The sequence below is a fragment of the Notolepis coatsorum genome (genome assembly GCF_963971535.1).
Source record: "Notolepis coatsorum genome assembly, contig: SCAFFOLD_1135, whole genome shotgun sequence".
NCBI lineage: Eukaryota > Metazoa > Chordata > Actinopteri > Aulopiformes > Paralepididae > Notolepis > Notolepis coatsorum.
This window is the reverse complement of record NW_028169256.1, coordinates 20,746-37,362: the sequence shown is the minus strand read 5'-3', so window position 1 is coordinate 37,362 and position 16,617 is coordinate 20,746. Positions and strand designations below refer to the sequence as shown.

Sequence of the window (16,617 nt, the reverse complement as noted above, 5' to 3'; positions counted from 1 at the left end):
GATGTTGCGTCGTTGTTGACAAGGTGTTCTCTGTCGGTCGTGTGGCAGGGCCAAACAGTAACACATAAAAATTAAATAAATACATACAATAGACATTACCTTAGTGGCTAATGTGTTAAAATAAAATTGAAAACCGTTAACCTAGTGGTTAATATAAAAGGTGATTATGATAATCGTTATGCATTGTTCTGTGGTGCATACTATCAATGGTCAAAACAAACTTGGTGTCTTGGAACAATCCAACTGGTTCTGCCCTGTTAACAATATAATTTTCAATGTGACTCTGTGATCATTCCTTATTGTTATTATAAATTGGTTATTGCAATCTTATTGGTTGTATTTCATCATATTCTTAGTTCATAATTTTCTTGATACATATGAACTTTGTGAAACATCTCTTGTTTGTGAATCTGACAGTTGCTGCGTCGCTGTTGACCATCTGTTCTCTGCCAGGGATGTGTCCTTCTGTGGTGACCTGCTGTGTGTTGAACGTATCGTACATTCAGTTGATGTTTCTGTGAGCCTGTCGTGTGGCAGTAAGACAGTAAAAAGTAAATAAATACATAACAATTTTGGACAATGTGTATTCAGAAGTCTCTTGGTCCACAGGTCTCATTTGCTATGTGTCTCTTCTTGACGATGCAGTCGGGAATATTCACTGGTCGCCGTCCATTCCCTGTCAAGGGTCACTTGTCTGCGCTGCTCTCCATCACCACCACATGTCTGCCACTGTGCTCACGCTTGGCCCCCATCAGGCCCAGAGACATGGTGGTCAGGGCGTTTTTGAATGTGTTGTGCTGGTTTCGCTGTCCTCTCCTCGTCATTGCGGTACCACTTGATGGAGGGCGAGGGCCCGCCGGTGTAGTGGCTAGTCAGTAGGACGCTCTTTCTCACACGGATGACAATCTTGTCATGGGAATCCACCTTGATGGTCGGGGACTTCAGTTCCCGTTTGCAGGTGATGGGTTTGCTTCTTCAGGTGGCGCTTGCGAACGAAACTCTTCCGGCACATGTTGCATTTGTACGGCTTCTCTCCCGAGTGGACCCCCCTCTGGTGCTCCTTCAAGTTAGCCGCGGTTGCAAAGCACTTCGCACACTGTGTGCATCGATGGGGCTTGTCCCCTACTACCCCCACGGCGTGGGTCTTCTGGTGTTGCTTGGGGCTGGACGCGGTGGCGAAGCCTTTACGACGGGGCTTGTCCCCGGCCCCCGCGCCGTGGGTCTTCTGGTGCTGCTTCAGGTTGGAGGATGTGGTGAAGCCTTTACTGCACTGGCCACAGGTGTACGGCTTCTCGCGCGTGTGGAGCTCCTGGTGCTTCTTCAGATGCCTCCTGCGTACAAAGCTCTTCCTACACTGGGTGCACTTGTACGGCTTGTCATCCGAGTGCATCTTCATGTGTTCTCTGAGAGAGATGGCCGCCGCGAAGCTCTTGCTACACTCGGAGCACTGATGGGGCTTCTCCGGCATCTGGTGAGACTTGAGGTTGAAGGCGTCGATGACGCCCTTGCCGACCATCTCGACCCCGGTGGGGGCGTACGCCTTTTCTTTCGTGTGGATTTTCATGTGCTGCTTTAGGCTGGCCTCCACGGCGAAGCTCTCGCCACAGTGGACCCAGATGTACGGGTTGATGTCCTTGTGGATCTCAAAGTGCTGGTGGAGGTCGGCGATGCTGCCAAAGATCTCGCCGCACTCGCTGCACTCCAGGCCGTGGGTCTCGTGGATCACCATCCCGCTGTCCGACTCCACGATCAGCTCCCCGCCGTGGTCCGACAGAGCCACGTTAGACTCCGTCTTGATCTCGGTCTGTCGTGGTCTGCAGTGCCGGGGTGGAGGCCGTCAAAAGGTTGCTCTCCTCTTCGTCAGTGTCTCCTTGGTCAGTCTCCTTCGTGGTCCCCTGCTCCACTTTCTTGGGGATGTCTGTGGGCTGGGTTGGATGGTTCTCCCACGGTTGTTGTCGTCGCCTCTGGTTGTGTCCGCAGCTTCGTGGTTCAGGTCACGCGTCGTCTCACTCGTCCTGTCCTCTCACCAATTCGTGATCTGAGGGTGATAAACACTGCCTTAGAAAACTCCTCACATAAATGATTCAACGCCTTTCTGCTAAAGTGGAAAATCATTTTGGGATTTATTCAATTCATTGTAAATAAAATCACTTAATTGACAATAGGAAATGCAAGCCAATTGCATTAGCAGTGATTCCTTACGTCAAGAAGGTCACATTCACTACAATTTTATCAGATTTTGTATCTAACTAGATCTTACAGCATTAGGCTTTAAATAAAATTTGTAAATGAATGGCCAAAGTTTTGAATCAGATAAAATAGCTCCTTGTCTTCATATTCTGATGGTCTTAAATTGAAGTTGATCTTACCTCAGGCCGCGTACGATGGTGTGCTTCTTCAAGATACTTACCTCGCCATGACTTCTCGGTTGTTCTTCACATCTCAGTGTGGCTCATCATAGCATAGCATGGGGAAAAAACATAAAATCTAGGTAGCCAGTTAATTTTGCATGAAAAACAATCATTCGTTTTGTCATCTACGCTTTGACTAACCTTACTGTCATGCATTTGTCCTAATAAACTAACCTACACTGTAGCACTCAACACTTTGATGACCATTGTTACTCAGCTGATAGAGGTGTGCCTTGCCTGATGTCCTGTCGTACAGAACCTGTGAGTCGCTTTGGATAAAAGTGTCAGCTAAATGATCAATGTTGTTGATATCTTGTACATTTAGATAATTGTGCTGCAATTTTGGTGGTTGATAATTTTGCAGTCATGGAAAGTATTAGTTGTTAAAAGAATAGTCTAAGGAATAGTCATGCATGTTATTGGTTATAAACAGAGAATAGAAGGAGGGGATTGTAAGTAGTTGTTTTCATCATTAATCTTTCATCTCGGGCACTTCTCTAATTCATGTGCCTTTTGAAAAGAGATGATGAAAACGACTGGTTAGTTATTGTTAGTATGGGAGTTAGGTAGATTTTCATAACTGCAAATTCATCACCGGTGTCTAATTCATGTTAATTAAGTGGTTCTCTGTTGCCATCCACCGCCAGGTGAGTTCATCAAGTCTGTGGTCACGAGTCTAGGCATTTGCATTGCTTTGTCTCCCAAGTGCCCACTCTGAAGAAATTTACATGTGGGTGTTTTGGATGTAGATTTGTTCCAAATGGTCAATCGATTGTCTCTCAGCTCTGCACTGTCTCTCGGTTGACATGCAAATTGTTGGATTTTCTGTCTTTTGTGATACAATTTGGGTGTAGTCATTCACTGTTTTGCATCTTGCCTCAGAGCCAGATCTGTAAATACAAACACATGTTAATTTTCCACTCTTTTCTAAGACCTGGGTGAATCCTCTTTGACTGTCTGTGTGCTCAACAAACATTAGCTAGATCTCATCCATCCCGTTCTTGGATGTAATGATAGTGTTATCATTTATCAATCATATCGCATATGTACACAAGCATCATATGAATGTGGAACCACACATTTTGAATCATGTTTAAAAATGTCTTACAATGGAAAGGGCTAGTTATCTTTCATTGGTTCTTTAGATAAACACATTAACTCAAGTGAATATAACCTAAACATCTTACTTTTAAACATGATCTATGTTGTTTGTGCCCAAGTTTTTTAACATTAAAAGCTTATAAAGCCTAATCTAACGCTGTTTATGTGGACTACAAGGTACGCCCACAGATGTATTATAATTCTGAAACAGACATTGTAATTAGCTTTATGTGACTTATAATGTGTAAATTAAAGCAACATAAACACTCAAGTGATCTGAGATAGTTGTAATTTGCTTTAACTGATAGTTGTGTATATGTACAGTTTCTACGTCAAATGACTCCCTTTTCTTGACTCCTTTTGTATCACAAAAAGTACTGAATTTGCAAATCTGGTATGTCATAAATGTATAGATGTAGCAGTACTGACTATCTGTCTGTCATGTATGTCATAATATGTTCTGATAAATTGAAACTGGGGGACCCTGATGTAAACAAATCTGGTATTGAAAATGGGGGACCCTGATGTAAACAAGACTAAAGTCTCTCTCTGGTCTGCATCCCCTTAACAATTGTGTGTTGAGCTGTGCTGTATTGTACCTATTCTGCAATCTGTTAATAAAGTTTTCAATCAATCAATCAAAGCATCTATATTTATGATTTTCATACTCACCGGGGAAAGCTGTTTGTGTTGACGTCGGTTCCTGAGGCTGTAGCACGTTACGTGTCGTTAATGCAATGTTCGGTTCGTTTCTCCGGTGGTCTGGGATAATGTAATCCTGGAAACACTCTTCTGCATCTCGCCACCGCAACTCAACACTTTCCAATAGCAGCGCGCACATACATATACAAATAAAACATATACTACACGTGGATTTCATATACCTTCGGCCTTGGGCATATTAAACTTTACGTTTGCCTATGGATAGTTTAATATAAAATCATAACTTAACGGCGCGCATAGCGTCACGTCATTGCTCCATGCGACGTTCGTGTGTTCTCATTCGCCTCGGAAATAACGCTTTGCAATTCATACAGTATTTTTCCCACGAGCTCTCAATAGCCTGGAATTCCTATACCAGCGTTTTGTTACCGAATGAACGCGCCTGTGCATATGTGAAACGTAAACAAAGTGAAACGATAAAACTATACTTCCCCAAATGGCCGTTCCCGTGGGCCGGTGTTCTGCGGAATCCGGAAATTACTATCCTAGTTTGTTCCCGTGAACTGCACTTCAATGTTATTCTTTGTATAACGGTAACTCGTCTCTCAATGCTCGTCGCGCTATCCGCAGCCGGTTCTTGACTCAATAAAGCAACGCGACGGGTCCTATAATACTTGTGCACATACAAACGAGACTTAAAACAGACAAACAAACATTAATACATATAAGTTAACGTGTGTGTATATCTGACTGTATTGGATCGCTGTACGTTTAGTCGGCCAACATCTGTTGCGACAAGGCATTCATACCCTTGATATATAACTACACATCGTTATTAAAATCATAACGACCGAACCTGACTTCGAAATTTACCAGCGATATATTAGATTATATATACCTTTTAATCATACTCTCGGCCTCTTAACCCGTGACTAACGTCCTGTTTAATGTACTTTCCGCGACTGATGTCCCGTTTAATGTACATTTACGTACTCCCGGGACATCGCGTAATCATGTACTAACTAGGACATCGCGTGATCATCTTCCCGCTATCTGTATTGATCAATTGGTTAATTTAATCCAAAATACATCGTTTTCAGGAAATGGAAGAGATTGTGAGCTTAGTTTGAGGTTGAAACAATGAATATTATGACGCTACTCTGGTAATTTCTAATTATGATTCCATCAGCTTCTCGGTCCTAACTTCCCGCCTCTTTGCAAAGGAATCACAGAACGTTTTTTTAACAGAGTAGCGTTTTCAAGGATATCACATCTAATAAGCCCACGTTTCTTGCCTTGTTGCCTATATTTTAGTCTGAATTAGACTTGGGGTAGCAATCCAACAACCTGTATTGTGTGCCTTAGCTTTTGGTCGGCTCCGACTCGACCTGGAATAGCACTTCAACCTTTGTGCCTAAACTTTTGGGAATAGCACTATAACCCATCCTCTCAGAACCGCCTGATAAAGGACCCAGGTGCACGCGCGCCCTGGTAACGATTCTCAATACAGATCAGATATATTAATGCACATTATCCTTACTCAGCCATGATCTCAATATTTGACAACATTCTGTAATATTCACCTGGCACAGAGAAAAGCGGGAAGGTTTCAATTCCTTTCCATACATTTTTGGTCGACCAGTCTATATACTCACTTTTCTCTGTATAGATGAAACGATACAGCATGCCGGGAGGACGCAAAAAGTCTGTCACAAGTTCGTAGACGCCAATTGTGGGATATTTGTAGATATCCTGATGAAGAATGTCTCAGTCAACCGAGGCTTGGATAATAACAAGGTTTATTAACCAAACAGATAGAATACATAGAGAGAATGGCTGAGGCTCTCGCCCCAGGTGATCAGCTGAAATTACCCAGGTAAGACCTCGATTGTGGTCGGGAGGAGCCCTTTATAGTTCAACAAAGGGGGTGTGTGGTCCCATTTGATAGGTCAGATGGGGGGGAGGGGGTACAGGTTTGGGGGACACAGGGGAGGGGGGTGTCTTATTCCACAGAGAGGGGGGGGGGGCACAGGTAAAGGGAACACAGGGGAGGGGGATATATTTACATGAGGACATATTATACCACAGAGTTTATGGAACACCTCTCTAATTTTCTATTTTTTTTTAATTCATTGTTTTGTATTTCTAATCAACTACTCAAAAACAGCATTTTTCTACCTCAAGATCTTAAGCCGTTTTGAGCCTGGGCTCCAACCACGGTGGGAACTGTGTGGAGTGTGTGTGAGTCTCAGCAGATTATCATGCAGCTGAGTCTCTCTGACATCACAAATCAGCACATTTTCAGATGACTCAGTTCAGTGAGGGTGAATATTGTGAGAGGAGAATTGGAAGAATGCGCCAATATGAGAATTAGAGACATAGATCATATTAATATAAGTCCACATAGCTAGGAAACAATGCTAAACACTGAAAAAGGCCATTTATAAGATAGTTCCCGTTTAAAGCTTTCACTCAACATGCATTTATATATTTTTATTATTATTATCATTATTATTAGAATTAATTGTTTTACTTCGCATAATTTGGGCTTCTTTGTATACTTAGTTGTGTATGTTATGTTATGTATGTTTGACAGTGGTCTTTAGATCTTTATTACATCACTCTAGCTTTATGATTGGTTTGTTATGTTGTTGCACTGTTCATATTTATGACACGGATGTCTAGCTACATACTTGTTAGGTATATGGTAATATACTTTTGTCGAGTTAGACTGCAGGAGCAAAAGACACACGTCCACAACGTACTTGGCGGGGCAGGGAGATAACTTTATTGCAGATGTGCAGAAGTCATATACACACATGTATGGATACCCGCAAGGACCAAAATAGCTACTTTATAGCGCAGTAGAGGAATACAGTGGCTGACTGGCATATGTGAGACTGTACATTACATTATGATCAACATATGTTACTGTAGTTCTGGTTTGATTGCTTATCATTGTTTCTTCCTCTGCCCCTCCCTCCTCTTCATCCTTCTCTGGGTTGGTTGGCTGAAGCGTGCTCACTCTGTCTCTGTCACCTGCTTGATAGAGTGCTTCTCTGGCTTCTTGCTGGAGACCATCTTCTCCTGTACGACGTCTTCCACTTCCTTCAGTGTCTCAGTGACAGATTTGGTTACATGCTTGGGAGATTCAGATTTAGGAGATCCGAGCTTATGAGATTCAGACTTAGGAGATCAGATCTTAGGAGATTCAGACTTAGGGGATCCGGGCTTGGGAGATTCAGACTTGGGAGAACCAGCCTTATATGACTCAGACATAGGAGATCCAGGCTTGGGAGATTCAGACTTAGGAGATCCGAGCTTAGGAGATTCAGACTTAGGAGATCCGATTTGGGGAGATTCAGACTTGGGAGAACCGGCCATAGGAGATTCAGACTTAGAAGATCCGGGCTTGGGAGATTCAGATGTAGGAGATCCGGGCATGGGAGATTCAGACGTAGGAGATACAAGCTTGGGAGAATCAGACTTAGCAGATCCAGGCATGGGAGATTCAGACTTAGGAGATCCGATCTTATGAGATTCAGACTTAGGGGATCCGAGCTTGGGAGATTCAGACTTGGGAAAACCAGCCTTATATGACTCAGACATAGGAGATCCAGGCTTGGGAGATTCAGACTTAGGAGTTCCAAGCTTAGGAGATTCAGACTTAGGAGATCCAAGATTAGGAGATTCAGATGTAGGAGATCCGGGCTTGGGAGATTCAGACTTAGGAGATCTGGTCTTGGGAGATTCAGAAATAGGAGATCTGAGCTTGGGAGATTCAGACTTAGGAGAACCTGGCTTGGGAGATTCAGATTTAGGAGATCCGGGCATGGGAGATTCAGACTTAGGAGATACACGCTTGGGAGATTCAGACATAGGAGATCCGATCTTAGGAGATTCAGACTTAGAAGATCCAGGCTTGGGAGATTCAGATGTAGGAGATCCGGGCTTGAGAGATTCAGACTTAGGAGATACAAGCTTTGGTGATTCACACGTAGGAGATCCGGGCTTGGGAGATTCAGACTTAGGAGATCCAAGCTTAGGAGATTCAGACTTAGGAGATCCGGGCTTAGGAGATTCAGACTTAGGAGATCCAAGCTTGGGAGAATCAGACTTAGGGGATCCGAGCTTGGGAGATTCAGACTTGGGAGAACCAGCCTTAGATGATTCAGACATAGGAGACCCAGGCTTGGGAGATTCAGACGTAGTAGATCCGGGCTTGGGAGATTCAGACTTAGGAGATCCGATCATAGGAGATTCAGACTTAGGAGATCCGGTCTTGGGAGATTCAGACTTAGGAGATTCGAGCTTAGGAGATTCAGATTTAGGAGATCCGGGCATAGGAGAATCAGACTTAGGAGATCCGGGCATGGGAGATTCAGACTTAGGAGATACAAGCTTGGGAGATTCAGACTTAGGAGAACCAGCCTTAGATGACTCAGACATAAGAGATCCGAGCTTTGGAGATTCAGACTTAGGAGATCCAGGCTTGGGAGATTCAGACTTAGGAGATCCAAGATTAGGAGATTCAGATGTACGAGATCCAGGCTTGGGAGAATCAGACTTCGGAGAACCAGCCTTAGATGACTCAGACATAGGAGATCCAGGCTTCGGAGATTCAGATTTAGGAGATCCAAGCTTTGGAGATTCAGACTTAGGAGATCCGGTCTTGGGAGATTCAGAAATAGGAGATCTGAGCTTGGGATATTCAGATGTAGGAGCTACAAGCTTGGGAGAATCAGACTTAGGAGATCCGGGCATGGGAGATTCAGACTTAGGAGATACAAGCTTGGGAGATTCAGACTTAGGAGATCCGATCTTAGGAGATTCAGATTTAGGAGAACCTGGCTTGGGAGATTCAGATTTAGGAGATCCGAGCTTGTGGGAATCAGACTTTGGAGATCCGGGCATGGGAGATTCAGACGTAGGAGATACAAGCTTGGGAGATTCAGACTTAGGAGATACAACCATGGGAGATTCAGACATAGGAGATACAAGCTTGGGAGATTCAGATTTAGGAGATCCGATCTTAGGAGATTCAGACTTAGAAGATCCGGGCTTGCGAGATTCAGATGTAGGAGATCCGGGCATGGGAGATTCAGACTTAGGAGATACAAGCTTGGGAGATGCAGACTTAGGAGATACGATCTTAGGAGATTCAGACTTAGGAGATTCGGGCTTGGGAGATTCAGATGTAGGAGATCCGGGCTTGGGAGATTCAGACTTAGCAGATAAGAGCTGAATTTCTGCATCTTCATCCTTATCCCCACCCTCCTCTTCATCCTCCTCTCCTGCTGCCTCTTCTTCTCCTCCACTGCCCTCTTTGTCTCCTGCCTTCTCTTTGTCAGGAGAGGCCTTTGACTCTGGGGCCTTGGAGCATAACACAGTTTCCTCAACTTCTGCATCCTCTACTTCCTCTTCCTCTCCTTCCTTGCCTCCCACTTCATCTTCATAATTGTCTCTGTCATCTCTGCCCTCTCTTTCTCGCTCACCTTCCTCTCCTTCCTCACCACATTCTCCCTCTTCCTCATCACCGCCTGCATCATCTCCCTCACCTTCCTCCTCTCCCCCATCTCCTCCACCTCCCAGTTTGGCAGACAGCTCTTGTGCTATCTCTGCCAGGGCCTCATCCAGGTTATCCGTGTCGTCCTCCACTGTGGTCTCCTCGATCTCCTCCACAAACTTGTGCTGGACCTTCAGTTTGGGCGGCTCATACTTATGGACCATGGAGGTGACGGCCTGGCGGTAAGGGGACGTGTTGAAGTGAGTTTCCTCTCCTTCTAGGAGATTCCTGATGGGAAAACAAAAATACAAGTCATATACAATCATCCCCCCAACAACCTTTACATTTAAAATACATTAACGTGCGATTGGCTCTAAAATGCCTTTAAAATGTCATGGTTACGTCCACATGACGATAATACAAATGTTGAAAGTCAAATCAAAATAATTGAGTGAGCTTCAACTGTCAGAGAGGTATAAGTGCTGGTCTGAGACCTGTATACCTGTATGCTGCAATCTCGATGTCCAAGGCCATCTTGACGTTGAGCAGGTCCTGGTACTCACGAAGATGACGCGCCATCTCCCACTTGGTGCCCTTGAGCTCATTGTCCAGCTGGTGAATGGTCTCCTGGGGAAACACCAAGCGTGATGCGTTAGTGAGCAGAGAAGGAGAACACAGAAGGAGAACAGAGCAGGAGAACAGAGGAGGAGAACAGAGCAGGAGAACAGAGGAGGAGAACAGAGCAGGAGAACAGAGAAGGAGAACAGAGAAGAACAGAGGAGGAGAACAGAGCAGGAGAACAGAGCAGGAGAACAGAGGAGGATAACAGAGCAGGAGAAGAGAGGAGGATAACAGAGCAGGAGAACAGAGCAGGAGAAGAGAGGAGGAGAACAGAGCAGGAGAACAGAGCAGGAGAACAGATGAGGAGAACAGATAAGGAGAACAGAGCAGGAGAAGAGAGGAGGATAACAGAGCAGGAGAACAGAGAAGAAGAACAGATGAGGAGAACAGAGAAGGAGAACAGAGAAGGAGAACAGATGAGGAGAACAGAGCAGGAGAACAGAATAGGGTGACAGAGACAGGATGGTATTAAAAAGTATGGCCACATGATGTTAAAATAAATTGTATCCAGTCTTCTGACTCACTGACCTGAGTGGGGTAATAATTTACATTTAATTTTATATTTTTCTTATATTTGTATAAATGAAATAATACACATTTGCATGCAGGTTTGCACATTTCTGTTAGCAAATAAAAACTGTGTCAATATCATTGTCAATGTGAAACAATTGAAGAAGTTTCTATATGGATTATGATTAATAAAAAAAGCAATCTAGACAGAAATATGTCTGCCTTGGAGAAAACTAAAGAGAACATTTAATAAAGTATTACTATTATTACTAAATGGTCAAATAAAAAATTGTAAATCATGCATTTATATAGCACGTTTATCCAAAAGCACTTTACAATTTTTGTTCCTCACATTCACAGCTACTGCTCCTATTTTTCTTATTGTTCTTGTTCTTTTATTATCATTATTGTTATTATTACTACTACTAGTAGTAGTAGTAGTAGTAGTAGTAGGTTAGTATCATTGTTGATATTACTAATACTAGTTATTACTATATATAAGCTATGATAACAAAAAATATCAACACTCCATTCACCTTGTAAAATATCTCTAAATTGTTCTCCTACCTGCAAGCTGGACAGGTCGTTGTTGTGTCGGTCCTCGATGTCATCCAGCTGCCTCTCCAGCGACTCCCTGGTCCCGCGGACAGACTCCAACTCCACCGTCTTTGATTGGAGCTGGCGACGGTAGTCTGTTATCTCATCACGGGCGGACTTGATGGCATCTTTATTTTGCTCTGCAGCCTCCGTGAGCTTGGTGTAGCGGCACAGGAACTGGTTCTCCGCCTGCTGCAGGTTCTGGTTGGAGTATCCCTCCAGCTGAGAACGGATCTCCCGGAGTGCCTCTGTGATATCTGCCTTCTGGAAGTCTTTCCTCTCCATGGTCACCTGTGACGCCTGCACCTGGGCAAGGAGGTCGCTCACCTCCTCCTCGTGGTTATTGCGGATGAAGGCGATCTCGTCCTGCAGCGAATTAACTTTCTTCTCCATCTCGGACTTCACCAACTCAGAGTCGCCCATTTCCTTCCCCAGGACACGGATGATGGCCTCTGTATCTTCCCGGATGCGGGCTTCCACGTCGAAGCGGTCCCTAAGCCGCTGGGTGTCCTGCTCAATGTGATCGATGTCGAGCTGTATCTGCGTCTTCTCGTGGTGGATCTGCTCCAACATGGAGCGCAGCTCCTCCAGCTCCTGGTCATAGAGATCACCCAGCTGGGTCCGAGACACCTGCTTCTGCCGCAGCGCCTCAATCTCTGCCTCAATCTGCTGGTTCTGCTGCTCCAGGTAGTGCACCTTGTCAATGTAACCGGCGAAGCGGTCGTTAAGCCCGTGGAGCTGCTCTTTTTCGTTGGAGTGCCTGTCAACAACACTGTCTACAGAGCTAAGCATCGTGGAGCTGTAGGCACGGGACACGGGCACGTTCACGCTCCTCTTGTAAGGCGTGGTCATCGTGGAGCCAGGGCTTGTCCGGGACCAGGACTGAGATCGGAATCCGCTGGAGGGGGTGCCGCTGGAGCGGCCGTAGCCGTAACCGGTCGTCCTACTATCCATGGTTCTCCTAAAGGGGCTCCCTATGGTGTCCACCGGGTAGCTCATCTGGTCAGACTATGGGGGATGAGGGGGAAGGTGCTGGAGGTGGATGAGTGTGTGGATGTATAATGAGTGTTATGCGTTAGTGTATGTGTGCAGGTGCAGGGTGTATGGCTCTCACAGCGACTGTACCTCTATAGCTACCGTCTCTCCTTTATATATCTGAGGATCCAACGCTAGCACGGCAAGAAGGAGCAGTGTTGTCTGGCCCATTGATTGAACGAAGGGGAGGGGCGTGACTCAGCACCTCAGATGCTCCCACACTCCTATGAAGAGCTGTATCTGCACCTATACGTCAACAGCTTGTGCCAATTCCAGCAGGATGCGACAGTTTCTACCCACAGATGGTCAGGATTATGAACAGACTATGACCTCCCACTTTCTCACCAACACACTTTAATTAACTGTGCTGCTAACTTTTTGATTTAATCCTTCATTCACTGTTTTATATGTCAACCTACAGTATATGGCTTTCATACTTCATCCTAAATGGTTTTTAGATATTTTAGATGTTATGTGCATAGACAATTTGTTTTCTTTTTTCTGAACCTTTCTTGTTTCACTGCACTTGGAGGAACAGTATTCAATTTTTTTTCTATGTATGGAAGTACATAGAAATGACAATAAACTACATTTTGAATCTTGAGCCTGCTAAACATGTTTGACAGATAAATGCAAGTGGGGCGTAGTGAACCCACTCACCTCTTCTCTGTCACTCTCCATGTTTCTCTCTTTGCCTCTCCCTCACCCGCACCCATCTCTCTCTCCCTTTCTCTCTCTCTCTCTCTCTCTCTCTCTCTCTCTCTCTCTCTCTCTCTCTCTCTCTCTCTCTCTCTCTCTCTCTCTCTCTCTCTCTCTCTCTCTCTCTCTCTCTCTCTCTCTCACTCTTTCACTCTCTCTGTTGCAGGGTAGGCCTATTGATCCTGCATTGTCAGTGTTTGGATAAAACACTTGCGTCAGAGTTCCTCCTCCTCCTATATAAGCAGGAGCCTCTGCAGCAGTGAGCAGTTCTGGCTTCAACTTGAGCCCCTCACACAACTTTACATCCAGACAGAGAGGAGAAGGAGAGCAGCCTATCCTCACATCACACACAGCCATGAGCAGCATCAGTTATGACCCCTACTATGCCACCTCCTCATACCGACGATGGAATGTAGAGGCCACCCCCCGAGCTGTGGGGACCATGGGGAGGTCCCACTCTGTCTACTCCTCCCACACCTCCCCCCTCTCCTCCTCCCGTCTGCAGTACTCCTCTCCCGGCCGGGCGCTGCTCTCCTCCTCCTCCTCACGGGCCTCCTCCTCCTCCGTGGAGCTGCAGCTCAGCCAGGCGGCCCAGATCAGCTCTGAGTTCCGCACCGTGCGTACCCAAGAGCGTGCCCAGCTGCAGGGCCTCAATGACCGCTTCGCCGGATTCATTGAGCGTGTGCGGGACCTGGAACATCGGAACCGGGCCCTGGAGGCAGAACTCCTGATGCTCAGGCAGAGGCACACTGAGCCATCCTGCCTGCGGGCGCTGTACGAGCAGGAGGCTCGGGCCCTGAGGGGCGCTGTGGATGAGGCCAGGGCTGAGCAGCAGGCAGCCCTAGGACAGAGGGAGCACGTGGAGCAGACTCTCAGCACCTTGCAGGCCCATTATGAGGAAGAGATACTGACTCGCGAGGAGGCAGAGGGCCGGCTGATGGAGCGCCGACTTGGGGCAGACGATGCTGCCTTAGCCAGGGCTGAGACGGAGAAGAGGGTGGAGAGTCTGCTGGACGAGCTGACGTTCCTCAAGAGGATCCATGAGGGGGAGGTGGTGGAGCTCCAGGCCCATGTTAAGCTGGGGGCTCAGGTGGCGGTGGAGACTAAGGCCACTGCACCAGACCTCTCTGGGGCTCTGAAGGACATCCGGTCCCAATATGAGAGGCTGGCAGCCAGTAACATGCAGTCTGCTGAAGAGTGGTTCAGAGGGAAGGTGGGTTCCCTGACAGAGAGTGTTGCCCAGCACACTGACACTGTTAAAAGATCCAAGGATGAGGCTGGAGAATTCCGGCGTCAGCTTCAGTCCTGTCTCCTGGAGATCGATGCTTGCAGAGGTCTCAACGAGTCTCTGGAGAAACAGCTACATGATGTAGAAGACAAGCAGAGTGCCGAGGTCATCGACATGCAGGTCAGTAGTGGTACTGCAGGTGCATGACTTATGCTTATGCTTAATAATAGACTTATGTGTATTTTCTGTGTTTGGAATTAGCATTTAGAATGTACAATAGGAACCTCTCATGATCGTCATACAAATAACTAAATAAATATAAAAAAGTAATTTATCTAAAGTATTATTATTGTACTTTGTTATTTTTTTCAATAAAAAATTATACATTCTAATTCCTACTATATAGGATACCATTGGTCAGCTGGAGAATGAACTAGCAGGCACCAAGCAGGAGATGGCCCATTACCTGAAGGAATATCAGGACCTTCTCAATGTTAAGATGGCCCTGGAGATTGAGATCGCTGCATATAGGTAAGAGGCACGGAATGAAGGACTGAGAAAAATACATGTCAATTTGTGCTTAATTAATTCAAGATCATTTCAAATCCATTCATTATCAAATGTGGAAAAATAAAATATTTTTCTAATCTGTCTCAAGGACAATAAAGTGTTAACAACAAAGCTAATAATAAATGCAGTAATTTCTTTTGTTACTGTATGTAAAGCTTGATATGATGGGTCCTATGTCGGCCTGTGAAGCCCACTGAGACACGCTACCATGATAATGGACAATACAAATAAACTTGACTCCACTACTACTGTTTATTAAGTGTTCAGCGTCTGTCTCTCCTATGATCTCCACCTTTGCAGGCAGCTGCTCGATGGGGAGGAGTCTCATTTCAGTGTGGGAGTGGCTGGGGGCATGTCCAGTATGTACAGCCACACCCTGTCGGCCACACCCTCCTACACCCGACCCTTCACCAGTCTGAGCTCTCGCGCCCCCTACCTGATGACGTCATCACACCTCCTCAGCACCACCTTCAACACAGAGGACCTCATCTCCACAAGCCAGGCACAGCAGGAGGAGGCCAGCCCACCTGAGGAAGAGGAGGAGGAGGAGGCAAAGGAGGAAGAGGAGGAGAAGGAGGAGGGAGGCGATGAGGAGAAGGAAGATGGAGAGGAGACTAAAGGAGAAGAAGGTCAGCACCTCTGTCTTCATGTTTATTTGTAAGAGGAAATGGTCTGAATAACTCTGTTGACGTCTGACACTAACAAAAGATTACCTTTGTTTCTTTTGATACAGGCGGTGACAATGCTGATAAGGAGGGAGATGCAGAAACAGCTGAAGACGAAGGAGAGAAAGAGGAGGACAAAGTAGAGGGAGCGGAGACTGAGGAAGGCAAGGAGGAGGCAGATGAAGGAGAAGAAAAGGAAGAAGGAGGTGACGACAAAGACGAGGGTGAGAAAGAGAAGGAGAAGGAAGAAGAGGGAAAGGAAGCCCAACCTGAGGTAAAGAGTGAAAAGCCTGCTGTAGAAGAAAAGAAGAAAGATGAAACTGAGAAGACCAAGAGTAAGAAGTAAGCTGGTAGACTCACTACAACCTCCAGTCACAACAAGACCATCCAGTTACAAATACAGTAGAATACCTGCATTTACCTTATCAAGTGTGCTTGTTAACACAGTGCTCAGTACAACATGGTCTAATAGAATCAATTACTATATCAAATCAAGGTTAATTGCTTGCCAACTTTCAGAGTAGTCAATAAAATGGTTACACAATCACTGCAGTGTAATCGTGTGAAAATAATTGTGTGCTGTATCTTTATGTGAGACTGTGAGTGTGTGGTTTCTGATGGTTAAATAAACACTTGCTGAATTCCACAAAAGAGTGTGTGATTAATTAGTCTCGATCAAAGAATGTACTAGATTCATCAATGTGATATTATGTAATGTCAACAGGTCCAATACATATATTTAATGTAAAATAAAAACATTTAGGCATTTTTTATATAAGATGAAAGGGAGAGATATAGGACATCAGTCAGAATAGACCTATCTCAAACCCTCCTCTCTTTTCTTGATCCTCCAATCACAACTGTTGCTTACCTCGGATGAACCCCATATATTTCAAAGGAGAGATTCCAAAGTTACAGAAATACCAATAATGCCACTCTATAGAACAGGGACATTATAACAATGCATTTAAAGGATAGCCCTATTTCCAGGGGTGTAAAAAGTACCCAGAA

General features: G+C 45.4%; 2 protein-coding genes across 2 annotated transcripts; one reads left to right on the top strand and one right to left on the bottom strand.

Annotated features, from left to right (window-relative positions):
• Positions 1-7,196: 7,196 nt before the first annotated feature.
• On the bottom strand, positions 7,197-12,408 carry LOC311248761 (uncharacterized protein; the record flags this gene model as incomplete). The annotated part of the gene is made up of 5 exons (XM_084339590.1): positions 7,197-7,346; positions 7,437-8,726; positions 8,907-9,969; positions 10,184-10,308; positions 11,380-12,408. The coding sequence occupies 5 exons, from the start codon at positions 12,406-12,408 to the stop codon at positions 7,197-7,199; spliced, it is 3,657 nt and encodes a 1,218-aa protein (XP_084195716.1).
• Positions 12,409-13,498: 1,090 nt separating this feature from the next.
• Positions 13,499-15,952, top strand: LOC311248760 (neurofilament light polypeptide-like; the record flags this gene model as incomplete). Its single annotated transcript, XM_084339589.1, has 4 exons — positions 13,499-14,551; positions 14,778-14,902; positions 15,242-15,570; positions 15,675-15,952. The coding sequence occupies 4 exons, from the start codon at positions 13,499-13,501 to the stop codon at positions 15,950-15,952; spliced, it is 1,785 nt and encodes a 594-aa protein (XP_084195715.1).
• Between the last annotated feature and the right edge of the window lie 665 nt (positions 15,953-16,617).